This window comes from Rhinatrema bivittatum, chromosome 3 (genome assembly GCF_901001135.1).
Source record: "Rhinatrema bivittatum chromosome 3, aRhiBiv1.1, whole genome shotgun sequence".
Taxonomy (NCBI): domain Eukaryota; kingdom Metazoa; phylum Chordata; class Amphibia; order Gymnophiona; family Rhinatrematidae; genus Rhinatrema; species Rhinatrema bivittatum.
The window spans coordinates 231,975,373-231,995,060 of NC_042617.1; the positions used below are offsets into that span (position 1 = coordinate 231,975,373).

Below are 19,688 nucleotides of genomic sequence, written 5' to 3' on the forward strand. Positions count from 1 at the left end.
GCGTCCGTCGGTGCTAGACGGCTTCGCCCCATTTGCCTCACTTTATTCACGGCTCCTCCCGCTTACCTAGGAAAGATGGCTACCGCTGCATCTACAAGCCGACTTCTCCGGCGTCCCCGGAAGAGCTATGGTGCAGCCTCCCGCCATGCTCCTCCCAGGTACCTACTAGGGTGCGCACGCGCATCACCCACATCTTTATTCCAACCTTGGCGCGAACCTCGGGGGCGTTCCCCCTTGCTGACGTCACGCCATCCGGGTATATAACCTCTTCTAATTTGCTAGCTCGTTGAGTTAGCAAGGAATCGGGACTTGATTCGGACTTGTTCCTGGACTCGATCCGTTCCTGTCTGTGCTACTCTGCCGCTTCCGTGCTGCCGCTGGAAGCTCTCTCTCTGCCGCACGGGGTAACTGCTAACCTGGGTACCCGCTCCTCGGGGGCCCTTTGCTTTATTTCAGGTGCCTTACAGGGAACAGGTACTCACTCCTCGAGGGCCTGCTCTCCTGCCTCAGTGCCTGTACCTTCTTCAACAACCTGGTGGAATCGCATACTTACAGCAAACACCTAGTGAGTACTCTAACTCTTAGTCTATCTCATCCACAGTACTTCCTTGCTGAGAAACCTGCTTCGGAACCTTCCAATACCAATGGGGTGAGAAAGGCTCCCTCTGCCGAGGTCCCTGAGACTGCAACTACCAGACTGCCTCACTACTGCCACCTCTGGTGGTACTCTTCAAGCTGTATAATAAAGAACTAACTGTGTTTGTGCGTTCTGAGTCTAGCCTAGCACTGTGGCTCCTCACGGGGCTCCTCCCCTTGGGCATGGTCATCTACCACAGTACCCAAGGATCCATCCAAATACTGCTCAAACATAACAGGCCACCCTCCAGCCTTCAGGTACAATGGATGATTTTAATGATAGGTTACAAATTTTAACTAATAGATCAGAAATTTCATTTTTGAGTTCCTTGGATGCATACCATCCGGTCCAGGTGATTTGCTATCCTTTAGTTTGTCAATCTGGCCTACTACATCTTCCCATTTCACAGTGATTTGGTTTAGTTCGTCTGACTTATGACCCTTGAAAACCATCTCCGGAACTGGTATCTCCTCAACATCCTCATTAGTAAACACGGAAGAAAAGAATTCATTTAGTCTTTCTACAATGGCCTTATCTTCCCTAAGAGCCCCTTTAACCCCTCGATCATCTAAAGGTCCAACCGACTCCCTCACAGGTTTCTTGCTTCAGATATAATTTTAAAAGTTTTTATTATGAGTTTTTGCCTCTATGGTCAACTTCATTTCAAATTCTCTCTTCGCCTGTTTTACACTTAACTTGACAATGCTTATGTTTTATCCTATTTTCTTCAGATGGATCCTTCTTCTAATTTTTGAAGGATGTTTTTTTTGGCTAAAATAGCCTCTTTCACTTCACCTTTTAACCATGACGGTAATCATTTTGCCTTCCTTCCACCTTTCTTAATGCGTGGAATACATCTGGACTGCACCTCTAGGATTGTATTTTTAAACAACGTCCATGCCTGTTGAACACTTTTACCCTTTGCAGCTGCACCTTTCAGTTTTTTTCTATTTTCCTTATTTTATCAAAGTTTCCCTTTTGAAAGTTTAGTGTTAGAGCTGTAGATTTAATTATTGTCCCCCTTCCAGTTATTAGTTTAAATTTGATCATGTTATGATCACTATTGCCAAGTGGCCCCACCACCGTTAACTCTCTCACCAAATCCTGCGTTCCACTAAGAATTAAATCTAAAATAGTTCCCTCTCTCGTTGGTTCCTGAACCAATTGCTCCATGAAGCAGTCATTTATTACATCCAGGAACTTTATGTCTCTAGCAAGTCCTGATGTTACATTTACCCAGTCAATATTGGGGTAATTGAAATCTCCCATTATTATTGCATTGCCAAATTGGTTAGCTTCCCTGATTTCTCTTAGCATTTCATCATCTGTCTGACCATTTTGTCCAGGTGGACGGTAGTATACTCCTATCACTATACTTTTACCCAACACACATGGGATTTCTATCCATATAGATTCTACTGAGCATTTAGTCTCTTGTATGATCTTTATCCTGTTGGACACTATACCCTCCCGGACATAAAGTGCCACACCCCCACCAAGTTGATCCTCCCTATCATTGCGATATAATTTGTACCCTGATATAGCACTGTCCCATTGGTTATCCTCCTTCCACGAAGTCTCTGTGATGCCAATTATGTCAATCTCATCATTTACTGTTATACACTCTAACTCTCCCATCTTACTTCTTAGACTTCTGGCATTGGCATACAGACATTTCAAAGTGTGTTTTTTGTTTGTATTAATAACCTGCTTTTCAGTTGTTAGGGATAATTTGGAAATCATTAGCTTCGGTGATTTTTTACATATAGGCACCTGGGCTACGTTTTCTTTTATTGGAACCTCTGTGTTGGAATTCCCTAATTCTCCTGTTTCATTAGTATCTTTTAAGGATACATTGCTCCGAACCATGCACTGCTGAGTGACTGTCGGCTTTCCCCCTTGTTCTAGTTTAAAAGCTGCTCTATCTCCTTTTTGAAAGTTAGTTCCAGCAGCTTGGTTCCCCTCTGGTTAAGGTGGAGCCCATCCTTTCGGAAAAGTCTCCCCCTTCCCCAAAAGTTTCCCTAGTTCCTTACAAAACTGAATCCCTCTTCCCTACACCATTGTCTCATCCATGCATTGAAACTCTGGAGCTCTTCCTGTCTCTGGGGACCTGCACGTCGAACAGGAAGCATTTCAGAGAATGCCACCCTGGAGGTTCTGGATTTCAGCTTTCTACTTAAAATCCTAAATTTGGCTTCCAGAACCTCTCTCCCACATTTTCCTATGTCATTGGTGCCCACATGTATCACGATATCCGGCTCCTCCCCAGCACTGTCTATAATCCTATCTAGGTGTCGTGTGAGCTCTGCCACCTTCGCACCAGGCAGGCAAGTTACCAGGTGGTCCTCACGTCCACCAGCCACCCTGCTATCTACATTTCTAATAACTGAATCACCAACTATGATGGCCGGCCTAACCCTTCCCTCCTGGGCAGTAGCCCTGGGAGACTTGTCCTCAGTGCGAGAGGACAATACATCACCTGGAGAGCAGGTCCTTGCTACAGGATCACTTCCTGCTACACCAGGGTGATGTGTGTGTGTGAGAGAGAGATTGATTGCATGTATAAGAGCCACTGAGCATGTGTATGGGGAAACAGAGAGAGTGAGAGACTGTATATAAGAGAGAAGAAATGTGTGTGACAGAATGGGTGTCTGTATACGAGAGGAAGTGAGTCACACATAGGCTCTCATACTCACACATGCACACAGGCTCACAAACATATACATTATGTGCGTGAGAAAGTGTGTGTGTGAACCTGTATGTGTGTTTGTGTGAGGGAGAGAGAGGGAGTGTGTGTGAGCACATGTGCGTGTATATATGAGAGGGAGTGTGTGAGAGAATTGTTATGGATCTGAAGCTACGAGTTGCTGGAGTTAGCAATCTGTTGTAGATCTGATGCCTGATGGGCGGAGCAATCAGATAGGAGTAGCAATCTGTTAGGAATCCGATGTTAGTTAGACTGCGGAGATAGCAGTCTGTTAAGGACCTGTGTTGTGGGTTCCTGAAGAGGGAAGAGTTACCAATCTTGTTAGGAAAGCTCTGTGTAGAGCTGAGAGTAGCAATCTGTAATTCTGATATAGTTGTGGGTGGATCCCTGGGCCGGTGGCAGATGACCACGCCCCCGGGAGGATTGAGTATGGAGACAGACACACATTAGTTCTTTTATTAAACAGGTTTTTGAAACCACCAGAGGTGGCAGTAGTGAGCTGATGTGCCCGGCAGGGCTGTAGTCCCTCAGGTACTGGAACAGCGATCCAGGATGGCTGAGCTGTTGAGAAACTATAGAAAGTGAGTAGGCAGAGTAGGCAGAGTTCATGAACAGAACTAGATGACAAACTCACGTAAGGTCTCAAGGAAGCTCAGGAGCTGGAAAGTTTTAGGCCCTTGAGGAGCGAGTACCTGGTTCCAGGGAAAGCTCTGAGAGAGCGATGGTAACTCACAATTGTTTGTAGCAGCTATAGCTTCAAAGCAGTAGAGAATCTTCAGAGTGTCCAGGAACATGGGCCCTCGAGGAGCGAGTACCGGTCCTATCTGTAATCTGAAAGTAAAGAAAAGAGCGAGGCCCCCGAGGAGCGGGTACCTCTGGTAAGTCTGAGGAGGCAGAGTAGCTTGGATAGCCAAAGCGAGTCCTTAGCGAATCCTTGTTAACTCAGTCAGCGATAACAGAGACCTTTAAATATTGGAAGTGGATGACGTCATCTCAGGGGAACGCCCCTGAAGTTCGCGCCCTTGCTAGTACTTCAATCAGAGCGCGCGCGCCCTAAGTCTTCAGGCAACATGGTGGATCTGCAACATCGAGCCATCCATCAGACCCGGAGGGAGTTGCCACAGAGGTAAAGAGGGTGGAGCGAGGGCGTCGAGCAGCGACGGTCACAACAAGAATGAACATGTTTAAGAGTATGCATGCGTGAGAGAGAGGATAAAGTTTGTCCAGCTCCCTCCCCCAATCCACAATCCCAGGGTGACTGAAAATCAAAAGATCCCAGGTACGGAGAGCAGATTTTTTAAATCCTTATTGGTTTTAATTATTGGATATTCTATTCATAAGATGTTTTGAAATATTTATTATTTTTATTAGTATGCTTTTCTGTTATGATTCATGATTTATATTTCTTGATTTTATTATTTGATATTTTATGAGGAATGGTAATGTTACACTGCATACAGCATCTATCTTCTTGCAATTTCCAATTCAGTTTTTGCCTGCACATTTGTATTTATGCTTTATGGTCTCTTTATTTTGTATTTCTCTCCCAACAGTTAACTGATATTGCATCAGTGGACCCCTGAGCCGAGACGAGTAAGGCCTACCTGAGAGGAGACTTCCCAGGCTCTCGTCATCAGGGAGAGGGATCTCAGAACCAGTCCGGGTAACGGTCAGCAGCAGACAGACGGATCCAGATATTAGTCCAGGGTTGAGGCAGGCAGCTAGCAGTGGAATCCAGAACACAGTCCAAGGATCAATGCAGGCAGCAAACAGAGAAATCCGGGGAACAGTATGAGGGCGAGACAGGCGGCAAACAGCAGAATCCAGTAACAATCCAAGGGTCGAGGAGGGCAGCAAACAGCAGAATCCAGGAACAATCCAAAGGTCGAGGCCAAGAGCAGTCCAGGAGGTGAGGGGCGGGGTAGGAACGGTGACGAACAGGAACCTCGACGAGGAGCAGAATAGCTCAGCCAGCAGCTTCAGGAGACCTGTTGCAGAGGCAAGGCTGGAGAGCAGGGACTGGGTTTAAATAGTCCCTGCTGGATGATGTCAGTGAGGAACCACGGGGACATTTCCTGCCACGGTTCCTTTAAGACCCGATGTGGGGTGCACGCTTGCCTAAGCTGCGGCTGGCCTTGGAGGACTGGTAGCATTGCCAACGGCCTTGGGGAATCGCGGTGGCATCTTCCTGCCGCCGCAAGGGAGGGCAGCTTGGCTCCGGGGTCCCGGCGGGTAAGAGAGGCCGGCTGCGTGTTGCTGCGGCCGGCGAGCGTAACAGTATCCCCTCTCTTACACACCCTCCCTGGGGGTTTACGTTTTTTGGGGTAGCAGGCATAGAACTGCTTAAGCAGCTTTTTATCCAGAATGTTCGAGGCTGGTTCCCAAGTGTTATCCTCCAGCCCATAACCTTCCCAGGATATCAGGTATTCCCACCTTCGATTCCCTCAATGGACATCTAGAACATCCTTGACTTGGAAGAGTTGATCCTCAGCTGAAGAGACCCTTGAGGGTTCTGGAGCCTTTCTGGTGGGCCAGGATAGCACCAAAGGTTGTAGAAGGGAGACATGTAAAACATTGTGTATCCATAATGTAGCAGGCAAACGTAGCTGGTAAGTGACCGGTCCTATCTATTGGATGATGGGAAATGGTACAATATAATATAGTATACTTGGATTTTCAGAAGGCATTTGACAAAGTTCCTCATGAGAGGCTTCTAGGAAAAATAAAAAGTCATGGGATAGGTGGCGATGTCCTTTCATGGATTACAAACTGGCTAAAAGACAGGAAACAGAGAGTAGGATTAAATGGACAATTTTCTCAGTGAAAGGGAGTGGGCAGTGGAATGCCTCAGGGATCTGTATTGGGACTCTTATTTTTCAATATATTTATAAATGATCTGGAAAGAAATACGACAATTGAGGTAATCAAATTTGTGGATGATACAAAACTGTTCAGAATAGTTAAATCACAAGCAGATTGTGATAAATTGCAGGAAGACCTTGTGAGACTGGAAAATTGGGCATCAAAATGGCAGATGAAATTTAATGTGGATAAGTGCAAGGTGATGAAAATAGGGAAAAATAACCCATGCTATAATTATACAATGTTAGATTCCACATTAGGTGCTACTACCCAAGAAAGAGATCTATGCGTCATAGTGGATAACACATTGAAATCATTGGTTCAGTGTGCTGGGGTAGTCAAAAAAGCAAACAGAATGTTGGGAATTATTAGAAAGGGAATGGTGAATAAAACGGAAAATGTCATAATGCCTCTGTATGAAATTGGCCCCACATTTTAAGAACATAAGAACATGGTGAGACCGCACCTTGAATACTGTGTACAATTCTGGTCGCCGATTCTCAAAAAAGATATAATTGCTATGGAGAAGGTACAAAGAAGGGCTACCAAAATGATAAGGGGAATGGAACAGCTCCCCTATGAGGAAAGACTAAAGAGGTTAGGACTTTTCAGCTTGGAGAAGAGACAGCTGAGGGGGGATATGATAGAGGTGTTTAAAATCATGAGAGGTCTAGAATGGGTAGATGTGAATCGGTTTTTTACTCTTTCGGATAATAGAAAGACTAGGGGGCACTCCATGAAGTTAGCATATGGCACATTTAAAACTAATCGGAGAAAGTTCTTTTTCATTCAACGCACAATTAAACTCTGGAATTTGTTGCCAGAAGAAGTGGTTAGTGCAGGTAGTATAGCTGTGTTTAAAAAAGAATTGGATAAGTTCTTGGAGGAGAAGTCCATTACCTGCTATTAATTAAGTTGACTTAAATAATAACTACCGCTATTAGTAGCAACGGTAACATGGAATAGACTTAGGTTTTGGGTACTTGCCAGGTTCTTATGGCCTGGATTGGCCACTGTTGGAAACAGGATGCTGGGCTTGATGGACCCTTGGTCTGACCCAGTATGGCATGTTCTTATGTTCTTATAATGTGGGGCCAATTTCATAAAAGGCACCCTGAGATGGATGTATCGGTTACTCAGCCAGACCTTATCTCCACACTTGAATTGCAGGCCTGGTCGACGATGCTTATCCATGCTCTTATTAGCCCTGAGGCCAGCCTTTTGTATCAGGGACTTTGTGCGGCCTCATAGGTTCTGCAGTTCCTGAGCTGTTAGCTGGGCTTCAGGAGAGGCTACTGATAGTGGTAGGGGTAGCGGGGGTCTCGGCTATTGCCCATAGACTACTTGGCATGGGGAGGTTCTGGTAGCGGTATTGAAATGGAAATTATTGGGAGAATTCTGCCCAAGGCAATAAGACTGCCCAATTGTCCTGTTGTTCTGTAAGGGCTGTAAGTCCTGTAAGTCCTGTAAGGGCTCTCCGTAGATAGATGAAATGTAGAGTGGTGTCTCTCTATGGATGGTGGGAAGTCTGAGGTAGTCCGCAAAGGCGAGGATGGAAAACCTTTGTGAGGTAGTCCACAAAGGCGAGGATGGAAAACTCGCCTGCATCAGTCATGAGGGTAATGGGTAGAGTAAGCTGGGGAGAAGTAAAAGCACAGCCCAGGGTCAACTCCCCACCGACTCCTAGGCTCTGGAGTTTCCCAGCCTCAATGGGCATTGAGTTCAAATGTGTCCTTGTCCGGCACAATAAAAACATATGCTCAGAGAGTGCCGTCGAAGTCTCTCCTTCTAAGAAAGATGGCTCTGTCCAAGCTGCATTGGTTCTTCCTGGCTTGTTGATCCGGACGAGGTGACGGATGATGGGGTGAGAGGGCGTGAGAAGGAGGAAGCCAGTGGTACCGACCTTTGTGGGACCCGTAACTCTCGATTTCTCTGTTGGAGTCGCCTATCAATCCTCCCGGTCAGATCAATGAGAGTGTCGAGGGATTCGGGGAGTTCTCGGGCGGCCAGCTCATCCTTGGTTCGTGAGGATAGTCCTTCCAAGAAAATGCTTTGGAGACTATCCTCTCTCCAGTTCAATTCCGAGGCCATAGTCTGGAACTCTATAGCGTATTCAGCCAGGGTTTTTGAGCCCTGGCATAGATGGAGCAGGTCCGACCCCACGGTGTTGCATCGACCAGGTTAATCAAAGATTAACTTAAAGGCTTTCACGAACTGCTGCAGGTTTTCAAGCAGGGTATTGCCTCTCTCCCAGTGTGGTAATGCCCAGGCTAGGGCCTTCCCGTCAAGAAGGGAGAGGATGAAGGTCGTCTTAATAGAATCGCTGGAGAATTGTGAGGGCTGCAAGGAAAAGTGCATAAAGCATTGATTCAAGAATCCTCGACATAACTTAGGATCTCCTTCATATCTGGGAGGTGTTTGAAGATGGATAGCGGTGGCCATCAGGGAGGTCAAAGGAGGGGCGGTAGCCGCATTGCTGGTCAAGGCAGTAAAGACGTCCAGGTGGGCATTGAGTCGTTCCACTGAGCTGGCAAGAGCCTCCAAGAATTGCTGCTGCTGTTGGATCTTTTGTGCAAGTCCCGAAATGGCCTGGAAACCGGAGAGATCTTCCGGGTCCATGGCCTCTGCAAGCTATTGAAACAGTGAACCCCTGAGCTGAGACGAGTAAGGCCTACCTGAGAGGAGACTTCCCAGGCTCTCATCGTCGGTGAGGCGGATCTCAGTACCAGTCCGGGTAGTAGTCAGCAGCAGACTGACAGATCCAGATATTAGTCCAGGGTCGAGGCAGGTGGCTAGCAGCAGAATCCAGCACACAGTCCAAGGATCGAGGCAGGCAGCAAACAGGCAAATCTGGGGAACAGTTTGAGGTTGAGACAGGTGGCGAACTGCAGAATCCAGTAACAATCCAAGGGTCAAGTCAGGCAGCAAACAGGCAAGTCCGGAGAACAGCCCGAGGTCGAGACAGGCGACGCACAGCAGAATCCTGTAACAATCCAAGGGTCGAGGAGGGCAGGAAACAGTGGAAGCCAGTAACAATCCAAAGGTCGAGGCCAAGAGACAGTCCAGGAGGTGAGGGATGGGGTGGGAACCGAGAGGAACAGGAACCAGGGACGAGGAGCAGAATAGTACAGCCTGAAGCTTCAGGAGACCTGTTGCAGAGGCAAGGCTGGAAAGCAGGGACTGGGTTTAAATAGTTCCTGCTGGATGACGTGAGGAACCGCGGGAACTTTTCCCGCCGCGGTTCCTTTAAAACTCAATGCGGGGTGCGCATATGCGCCTAAGTCGTGGCTTGCCTTGGTGGACTGTTGGTGTTGCCAGCGGCCTTGAGGAATCACAGCGGCATCTTCCTGCCACTGCAAGAGAATGCGGCTCGGCTCTGGGGTCCCGGCGGGTAAGAGAGGCTGGCCATACATTGCCGCAGCCAGCGAGCGTTACAACTCATACTGTACATGTGGGTATATTTTGTGTAACCTATGAGGTGTTAAATATCATCTGAATAAGATTGTGCATCCATTTTCTAAAATTTTTGATGCAATGCTGTCAGATGATTTAAAAAATATTTTTGCTTGGTGGCTATAACTGACCAGGGCTTCTTTATTGCAAACAGGGCCATTAAGGACTTTTTCTTATAATGTCTTATAGCTAAGAAGCCAGATGTAGTTCATGTCAAGCCAAGGCATGCACAGTCTAGGGATATGCTCAATTTCTTGGTTATGTATACAAATTCTGAAATTTGTGTTGGAGATTTTTTGGGTCAATTCTGTTGGTGATGTGTGATCCAGGGATATATGATTGATTGAAAATGAAAAAATATGTCTGTTTTTATTCTTTAGATGCAGCATTTCTATATCTAGAGAATGTATATTTCTATATTTCTAAGGCCAGCACTGGAGTGATGGGGGGGGGGATGGGGAGCGTGCTGAGGTCAAGGGGAGAGAGAAAATGTGCCCACTGCCGCTAATCCATGTCAATCTGAGGGGAGGGGATGTTTAAACTTCTCCATCCCCTGCCCCAGTCTGATTTCCTTGCCCTTTAACCTTGAGGAGAAGGAATCAGTAAGGGAATGGGCACTATCAATGATTTTCTCCCAGGGTACCATTTACCCTAAAGCTGGCACTCTGTTCACTTGTGTTTTTGTTTGTTGGGAGTGGGGAGGGATGCTAATTTCAGTTTTTCACATAGGGCACTGGTCAGCCTTGAACTGGTCCAAGAGAGTTGAAATATTAAGCAGAAAAATTAATCACTTTTTAAGATTTCTCTTTTGTCATCCCCAAAAGAAGAACACAAATAAGAAAATTATTTCTTACCTTGCTAATTTTCGTTCCTGTAGTACCAAGGATCAGTCCAGACGGTGGGTTATGTCCCCCGTCCAGCAGATGGAGTCAGAACTAAAACTTCTAGGGGAGGTCCTATATAGTGTCCCCTCCCCTGCCTCAATCCTCAGTATCTAGACTAGCAAAGCCCAGAAGAGAAGAGACTACCCCAGAGGAATCAAGTGAGAAAACTGTGAAAAACACAATGGCTGAACAACCAGCCGCCAATAAAAAACTAGGAACCCATAACAGAACCATGAACTTGCAGACATAACTGTCAGCGAGAGGCAAAATTCTTAGAAGAACCCAAGAGAGACAGAAAACAGAGACGTATCTGAAATGGACAAGGAAAGCAGGGATGTCCCACCATAATAAAACCCCTGGCATAGGGAGGGGTCTGGACTGATCCTTGGTACTACAGGAACGAAAATTAGCAAGGTAAGGAATAATTTTCTTTTCCCTGTATATACCAGGATTAGTCCAGACGGTGGGATGTACCAAAGCTTCCCAATCATGGGCAGGCCGAGGACAGCCCTGCATGAATGACCTTGTTCCCAAAAGACCCGCACGGCCAAGCGATAATGTCTCGCAAAAGTGTGTAGCGATTTCCAAGTCGCCGCCCTACATATTTCTTGGGCCGACACCGACGTGCTCTCTGCCCAGGAAGAAGCTTGAGCCCGGAGAGAATGAGCCTAGACATCTAGTGGAGGGGGCTTACCCACTCCAATATACGCTGCTACGATTGCCCCCTTTAGCCAGCGAGCGATGGACTGCTTGGAGGCCATACAGCCTCTCCTTGGACCGGACCAAAGGACAAACAAGTGATCTGACAGACGGAAATCATTAGTGATCTCCAAATAGTGCATGAGACATCGTCGCACATCCAATTTGTGGAGATCCCCCGACTCAGCCGCCGGAAATGAGGGCAGTTCCACCGATTGGTTGAGGTGAAAGGCCGAGACTACCTTGGGCAGAAAGGATGGCACCGTGCGGACAGAAACCCCATTTGCCGCAAGACGGAGGTATGGCTCCCGACAAGAGAGAGCCTGTAGCTCTGAGATCCACCGCGCCGAGCTGATCGCTACAAGGAAGACAGTCTTAAGCGTAACGTCCTTAACCGTAGCTGCGCGAAGTGGCTCAAAAGGAGGACCACAGAGCGCCTGGAGAACCAGGTTCAAGTTCCATGACGGACAAGGAGGACAGATTGGAGGCTTCAGATGTCTCACTCCCTTCAGAAAACGGATGATATCCGGATAGGACGACAAGAAACTAGTAGTTCCCTCATGAAGGAAGGCCCCCAAAGCCGCCACCTGTACCCTGAGCGAGTTATAAACCAGGCCCAAATCTAGGCCTGCCTGTAAAAAAGAGAGAATTTGAGCCACCGAGGCCTGAGTGACTGGATCTCGTGGGATACGCACCACTCCTCGAAGACCTTCCATACCCGGACATAAGTGACCGAGGTAGACGTCTTGCGCGCTCGTAAGAGAGTAGAAATAACAGATTCAGGATAACCGTGATGCCTCAACGTGCGCCTCTCAAAAGCCAAGCCGCAAGACAGAAGCAATCTGCCCCTTCGAAAAATATTGGTCACTGGCGAAGGAGCCGTGGCAGATGACTGAGACGAAGCGGCCCTTCCACCTTCAGATGGATTAGATCTGCGAACCACGGGCGATGTGGCCATTCCGGCGCCACCAGAATTACCGACCCCGGATGCGTCTCCACTCACCGTATGACCTTTCCCACCAGAGGCCATGGTGGAAACACATACAGCAGGCACTGGTGTGGCCACGGTAGGGCCAGCTCATCGACACCTTCCGCTCCGTGCTCCCTTCTGCGACTGAAGAAGCGGGGAGCCTTCGTGTTTCTGGCGGTTGCCATCAGGTCCATGCGAGGGATTCCCCAGCGCTTGACTATCAGCCCCATGGCTTCCTCCGACAGTTCCCACTCTCCGGGATCCAGGCGTTGTCGACTGAGAAAATCCGCCTGTACGTTGTCTACGCCCGCGATGTGGGACGCCACTAAGCGCTCTAGGTGGAGCTCCGCCCATTCCATCAGACTGTCGGTCTCCAATGACACGAGATGGCTTCTCGTGCCCCCCTGCCAATTGATGTAGGCTACCATGGTCGCATTGTCGGACAGGACTCTGACTGCCCGTCGGTGTACCAGAGAGAGGAACCCCCGAAGGGCTAGGCGAACCGCCCTGGTCTCTAGTCGGTTGATGGGCCAACTCGATTATTCCGCCGACCATCAGCCCTGTATCGAACTGTGCCGACAGACCGCTCCCCAACTGGACAGACTGGCATCCGTGGTTACTATTACCCAATCTGGAGCCTCCAGGGATACCCCCTGGGCGAGCCGCTGAGGGTCCAACCACCAGTGGAGACTGTGTAACATCGACTGTGGGATCGGCAGGACCGCCTGGTATTCTCGTGATGCTGGCTTCCACCTGGAGAGTAACGACTTCTGAAGAGGCCGCAGGTGAGCAAAGGCCCACGGGACCAGATCTATGGTGGATGCCATGGTGCCCAAGACCTGCAGATAGTCCCACGCAGTGGGAGTTTCGAGTCTCATGAAGGCGCGGATCTGCTCGCGAAGCGCCTGTGCCCTTTCTGGGCTCAGGAACACCATCGCCCTCCCCATGTCGAAATGGGCTCCCAGGAAGTCCAAGGACTGAGATGACACGAGCTTGCTCTTTGCAAAATTGACGATCCACCCCAGAGATTGAAGTAAGTGAATCACTTTCCACAGCTTGAAGACCCTGCTCTCGGGATTTTGCCCGGATGAGCCAATCGTCCAGGTAGGAATGGACCAGAATACCTTCTCTGCGAAGAGCCGCCACCACGACTACCATGACCTTGGTAAAGACCCGAGGAGCAGTGGCCAGGCCGAAGGGTAAGGCCTGGAACTGAAAATGCTGTCCCAGGATCTTGAACCGTAGGTAGCGCTGGTGAGCCTGGTGGATCGGGATGTGAAGGTACACTTCCGTAAGATCCAGCGAAGCCAAGAATTCCCCTGGGTGCACTGCCGCCAATACGGAGCGAAGCGTTTCCATGCGGAACCGAGGGACCTTGAGAGACTTGTTGACGGTCTTGAGGTTCAGGATTGGCCGAAAAGTCCCTTCTTTCTTGGGCACCACGAAATAAACGGAAAAATGACCTCGGCCGAGCTCGGAGGCCGCGACCGGTGTTATCGCTCCCAGGGAAAGGAGCCGGTCCAGAGTCTGTCGGACGGCCTGCTGTTTGAGCCTGGACCCGCACGGGGAAAACAGGAATCTGTCTCGTGGAACGCGTACAAAGTCCAAGACGTAGCCGTGTCTTAGGATATCTAGGACCCACTGATCCGACGTGATTTGGACCCACTCCTCGTAAAAGAGAGCAAGCCGACCCCCCTGGCGGGGGGTCGGCTCGTGGGTCCACCTGGCATCATTGGGAGGATTTGGAGCGGAGCCCGATCCTTGTCCGTCCTTGCCCTGACGTCGCCCCCGAAAGGATCGGCTCCAGGTGTGAGAACGAGAGGATGGTGCCCTAGGCGGTGGCTGCCTAGAGGGGTGAGATTTGCGTTGATTCCGATACCTGTTTCTAGCGGAGTTGAAGGATCTGGAAGACCGAGGGCGATCCTCCGGTAGCTTATGGACCGCATTCTCATTAAGAGATTTGATAATCTGATCCAGATCTTCTCCAAAAAGATACCTGTCCTTAAAGGGAAGGGAACCCAAACGAGTCTTGGAGGAGGCGTCCGCCGACCAGTTTCTCAGCCACAGGAGATGACGAGCCGATACCGCCGCCACCATAGAGCGAGCTAAGACCCACAAGGAGGTCGTATAGGGCATCAGCACCATAGGCAACGACGGCCTCCAGCCTGTCCGCCTGCTGTGTCTCCGCCTCCGGCAGCAACTGGAAAGTAAGCAGTTGCTGGATCCAACGCTGCGCGAGCGAACTGCAAATTGCCGCCCGCATTCCCAATGCTGAGACTTCGAAGATCCATTTCAGGTATACCTCCAGCTTCCGGTCCTGAACGTCCTTCAAAGCCGTACCCCCCGTGACGGGGATGGTGGTATGTTTGGTGACTGCCGAGACGGCGGAATCCACGGCGGGGACCTTTAACAACTCCAGGAAGTCGGCCGGGAGAGGATACAATTTCTCCATGGCCCTGCTGACCCTAAGGTTGGATTCAGGAGTATCCCATTCTCTGGAAATGAGCTGTAGTATGTTGTGATGAGTTGGAAAAGCCTTAGCCAATGGCCGAAGGCCCGCCAAGAGAGGATCCCCCTTCTTGACCTTCGGGTCGGGCTCCACCGGATCCGGGGGGGGGGGGGGGGGTCAATGTCCATGTCTTGTAGAATATGGGGAATGAGGTCATCCAATTCCCCAGCCTGAAAAATGCGGAGAACCCGCGGATCGTCGCCCTGCAACTGAGACGCCAGGAGGGAATCTTCCCCCTCCGGGTCCAAGGGGACGTCCCCTCCCAAGACGGAACGCGGAGCCGACTGACTCCCCGGGGGATCTCGAGAGGGCCCCGGCCCTTCATCGAACCGAGGGACCCCGGCCTGAGGGGCCTTGACTCCTGAAATGGTGTCCAAACGAGCCAACTTTGGGGGAGGAGGGCCCCCAGTCACCCCCAGCGAGTCCCTGCTCTGTAGGAAGGCCCGGTGCATTAACACTACAAATTCGGGCGAAAAAGCCGGAAACCCCGAAGATCCCGGTCCCAGTGACCTCCTCAGGGGGCTGTGCGCTGCATATGTCACGAGGTAGGCCGAAGCGGTGGAGGAGGGGCGAGTGACAGTGCGCATGGCAACGGCGATCGAAGGAGAGAGCTGCCTGAGATTTTCCCCCACCGACCCTGAGGTACCTTCGGGGAATTCCCCGTCCCGTAGGCTGGCGGCCCCGGGGAATGAATCGTCGCGGGGCCACGGGTCGGGAGTCCACTCGCCCCACAAGGGAGGGGGGGAAAAAGGGAGCCGGCAGAAACGCGCCTGAGGGGGAGTGATCAGCACCACCGATATGCACCCCGAGGACCGGCTCACAGCTGGCTGAGCGATCTCCCGGTGAGCTGCAAAGAAAAAAACCACACTTACCCTCAATATGAAGGATCGAGAGAGAAAGTAAGAGACAGGAAACTGTAAAAACAGCCTGTCAGCAAGTCACCCAGCATATAGGGAGGAAGGGTCCTCACTGTGCAGCCTGCTACAAAATAAATTTGTCTAGGAGGAAATTAAAAACCCCTTAGAAATTGATCTACTTTCCCTTTTCTTTATTTTTTTTTTTTACTTGATCCCCCTGAAAAGAAAAAGGCCTAGGAAAAACCTAAGCTAAAAGTGCTGGGGAACACCGTGTCCCCTGCTCACATCTGCTGGAGTCAGAACGATACTGAGGATTGAGGCAGGGGAGGGGACACTATATAGGACCTCCCCTAGAAGTTTTAGTTATGACTCCATCTGCTGGACGGGGGACATAACCCACTGTCTGGACTGATCCTGGTACGTACAGGGAACTGCAAGACCATCATCTTTGCCCGTCCCATGACAGCCCCATCAGCATAGGTTAGACACATCTACATCAAATTTATAATAAAAAGCAGGAATGCTATAGGTTCTGCGTACAAGACTGATCATTAACTGAGCCCTTCTCAAACAGACAGACGTTCCAACCCAAATTTAATCTCCATAATGCCCTGGTAAAAAGCAGAAATCTCTTTAAGTTACATCTGATCCAAACATAGAACCTCCTCGGCTCAGTTAGGTTCCCTCGCCCCCCCCAGCCTTCATCATTATGGCCCTGCAGTGCTTACCTAAGTGGTGAGATCAAACTCTTTTAAATAATCAAAGGATCTCATCAAAAGAATTTCATACAATTGCCACAAAAATCTCAGCCCCTTAGCAAACTCAAACTATTTTTTAAAAGCATATAAATCCCTCTCCCAATTCATTTCTAAACTCCAGCATTAGTGTTTCACAGACCAGGAAGCATAAAATTCAAGTAACAAACTGAATTTTAGTACCTATATTGAACCTGAAGAAGACCAATGTCTTCTAGTTGTGAGATTGTTTACTGAATAAACATGGCACTTTACATGAGCTTTTGAGATCATACTGGTCCCATTTGAAGATATCTGAAGAAGGGATCTGCATAATCAAAGGCTCATATGCAAGAGCATCCTATTGGCCCAGTATAAGAATTAACACACTATTCATTTAGATTCAGCATCACACATTAAAGTTATCATTACCTGAGGGCCTGATCCAATTCTGGAATATAGCAGGAAGCTGTGAAGATCTCCATATTTCATGAATGGTAGAATCACCATGGGCTTTGGGGTCTGCCTGGAGCTTGCTTCTAAACAGACACCTACGTGACATAGAGATCAAGTTCTAATTAAACCAGACATTTTAATAACTTGTGCATTTCCAAAGAGGTTGTTTATTCTTCTTTTTAACAAAATCTAGATGAGGATTTTAAGGGGCTTATTTTTGGTATGGTGCAATTTGACCATAGTCTTTGCAGTGTATAGTGAAATTTTTCTAGGAAACCAGCACTTGTCCGTATAGTCTGCTGCTTTTAAACAGGTGAGGGTACAAAAAACATCTGTAAGCACTGATCAGCAATCTATTACCAAGCATCAGTGTGCTAAACAAATGAATGTTAGAAAAATAGTTTGCAATCCTCAGAATAGATTCAATTTATGGCCACAGTTCCCATGCAATAATATTCATATAACCCCTCTGTCTCACAGTGCATCTATACACATCTGAATCAGATTAGATATAACCTATGGGTGCCAGCATATACCCAGTAAGGATGAGCAGGGAAAATTTTTGTTTTGATTTTGTTTTGTTTTATTTTGATCTCCAGGGTATAGTTTGGTTTAATGCTTATTTTGTTCTATAGTTTGCATAAACAAAATAAATATTTTTAAATAACAAAAAACATCCAGGCTCCCCTCACATCTCTTGCAGCACTAAAAAATTACTGGGTTCAGGAACCTCCCCAGTGGCCATTTACCCCATCTGTGGAGAGTCCCATCAACCTGGCCCTGGGCTAGGCCCAGTACTGGGACCCAGCCTGAAATCTAGGCCCAGGCTCCATGCCACACCTCAGTCTAAGCCCAGGTCTGATGTCAGGGCTCAGCCCAGAGGATGAGTCCCATAGCCTGAGTCTTGACCTCAGTCCAGGCACAAAGCTAAGACCCAGCCCAAGGGCCTGGTCCTGTCGCCTGTGCCTTGGCCCAGGCCCAGTCCCAATGCAGGGGCCCTGACCATAGGCTAGGCCCAGACCTGACCCTGAGGCAGAGTCCCATTACTGGGTCCTCAGCCTTGGCCTAGCCTCAAGCCCAGACACTGGCCCAGAGGCTGGGGGCCAGGCCTCCAGTCGTCCTCTTCTGTCCAAGATCTTCTTCCAATGATGCCATCCTCTTGGAGGATGTGCCAGGTCCCGGTGTTTGGCCTGAGTCTGGGCCTAGGCCGAGGACAAGGCCACAATAATGGGACATGGTCTCAGTGCTGGGCCTGGTATCAAGCCTAGTTCTGGGCCTAGACACCAGCGATGGAACCTGAGATACAGGCTAGGTCCTGGCATCAGGCCAAGGCCTTAGTCTTGGACTGTGTCTGGGCCAAGGCTGAGGCCTAGGCAAAAAGATCCGGCAACTGCGCCGGGCCCCAGCATTGGGCCTGAGCCTTGGAGACAGGACCTGGCTTCTGGGCTGGGCCTGAGCATGAGCCTATACCTTAATAGCACCCAGCTTCCAAGTCAGGTCTAGGTGTCAAGCCTGGGCCTGTGCTTAGACTGAGACCTTGCCAATAAGATCCAGCTTCTGTGCTGGGCTTCTGTGTCGGGCCTGTGCTTGGGCTGAGGCTTTGGTCACAGGACCTGGCCTCCAGACTAGGCCTCAGGCCAAGTCTTTGGTGACAGGGCCAAGCCTTGGCACCAAGTCTGGGCCTTGGCTGAGGTGATGGGACCTAGCTCTGGGCCGGTCCCTGGCATCAGGCTTGGACCTAGGCCAAGACCAAGTTGATGGGACCCAGGTTTTGGGCTGTGCCCCTGCATCAGGCCTGGGCCTGGGTCTTGGCTGAGGCAATGGGATCCAGCCTCTGGACTGGGCCCCCAATGTCAGGCCTGGGCCTGATCTTTGGCCTTGGTTGGCCACATCGACAATACCCCCTATAGACAGGGTATGTAGGGGTCATGGAATTTCCTGTTGCTAGCAATTTTTGGGTTTAGCCCAAAGGGTTTTCCCTTTTTTCAAAATGAAATGAAAGTAAAACTAACAAAATCATATTGGTTTTTCTATTGTTTTGTTTTGAAAACATTATAAAACAAAACAGGAAATGTTATTTCATTTCAAATAAATGCCTATCCCTAATACCCAGGTTCAATACTGATCTGCAGAAAGATATTATTTGTAACACAAATTTAAAGCCCATGTAATCAAATCAGGGCCTACAGTCATATTTTCTAATTTCAGCATTTTTACTTTTTAAAACATAACATTTCTGTTAAGATTTTCTTATTTACAATATTTACAATATTCTATTGTAAATCCTTATTGTAGTGTCCAGTTGTGATTTAGTGTAACAGGAGGATAAGAATAATAGTAGAGGGCAGACACAAGCTTACAATACAAAGGAATAAATAAATACATTTACATTCATCTACAAGATCCTAATTGCATTAATTCCTTGGAAATTGAAAGTATTTCCAAGAATCCCAAGCACAGTCCTGACCCCGAAACAATTTGGTGAATAAAACAGTTTTAAAAGGGGAAATATGGTCAAAATTGTTTCTTGAAGATACAGGTACCTTGCTATTTTTCTAGATGCGACGGGTGTTGGTTAAAAGTGATGTCTCACTGCTATGCTCAGTGCATTTACCTGCATTATATACAGATTCTGATACTTCACTGCTACTTTGAAACTGCATAGTTAAATTATCTCATCTGTGCAACCATTGTGCAGTGCCATCATTAGAAACAGAAGTACAATAGCTAGTACTGGCAATGCTTTCTTTTTTTATTATTCTTTTAGTCTGACATTTTTTTCCATCTCCTTTCTGCTTCTTGCTCATTCAAAATAAGCCCCTACAGAGGCTCTGGTGCCATGAGCCTCAGTTTGCAACTACCTGAGAGGAGTTCCCCATTTTAATGCTTTCTAACATGGAATGCTGGAAATAATTATATA

General features: G+C 48.5%; 1 protein-coding gene across 1 annotated transcript in view; it reads right to left on the reverse strand.

The window, feature by feature from the left end:
* MERTK (MER proto-oncogene, tyrosine kinase) overlaps positions 1 to 19,688 on the reverse strand; it is a 609,785-nt gene that overhangs the window by 108,104 nt on the left and 481,993 nt on the right. Inside the window, exon 15 of the mRNA XM_029594310.1 lies at positions 16,745 to 16,863. Coding sequence (XP_029450170.1) covers positions 16,745 to 16,863 — 119 coding nt within the window. The remainder of the gene's footprint in view (positions 1 to 16,744; positions 16,864 to 19,688) is intronic.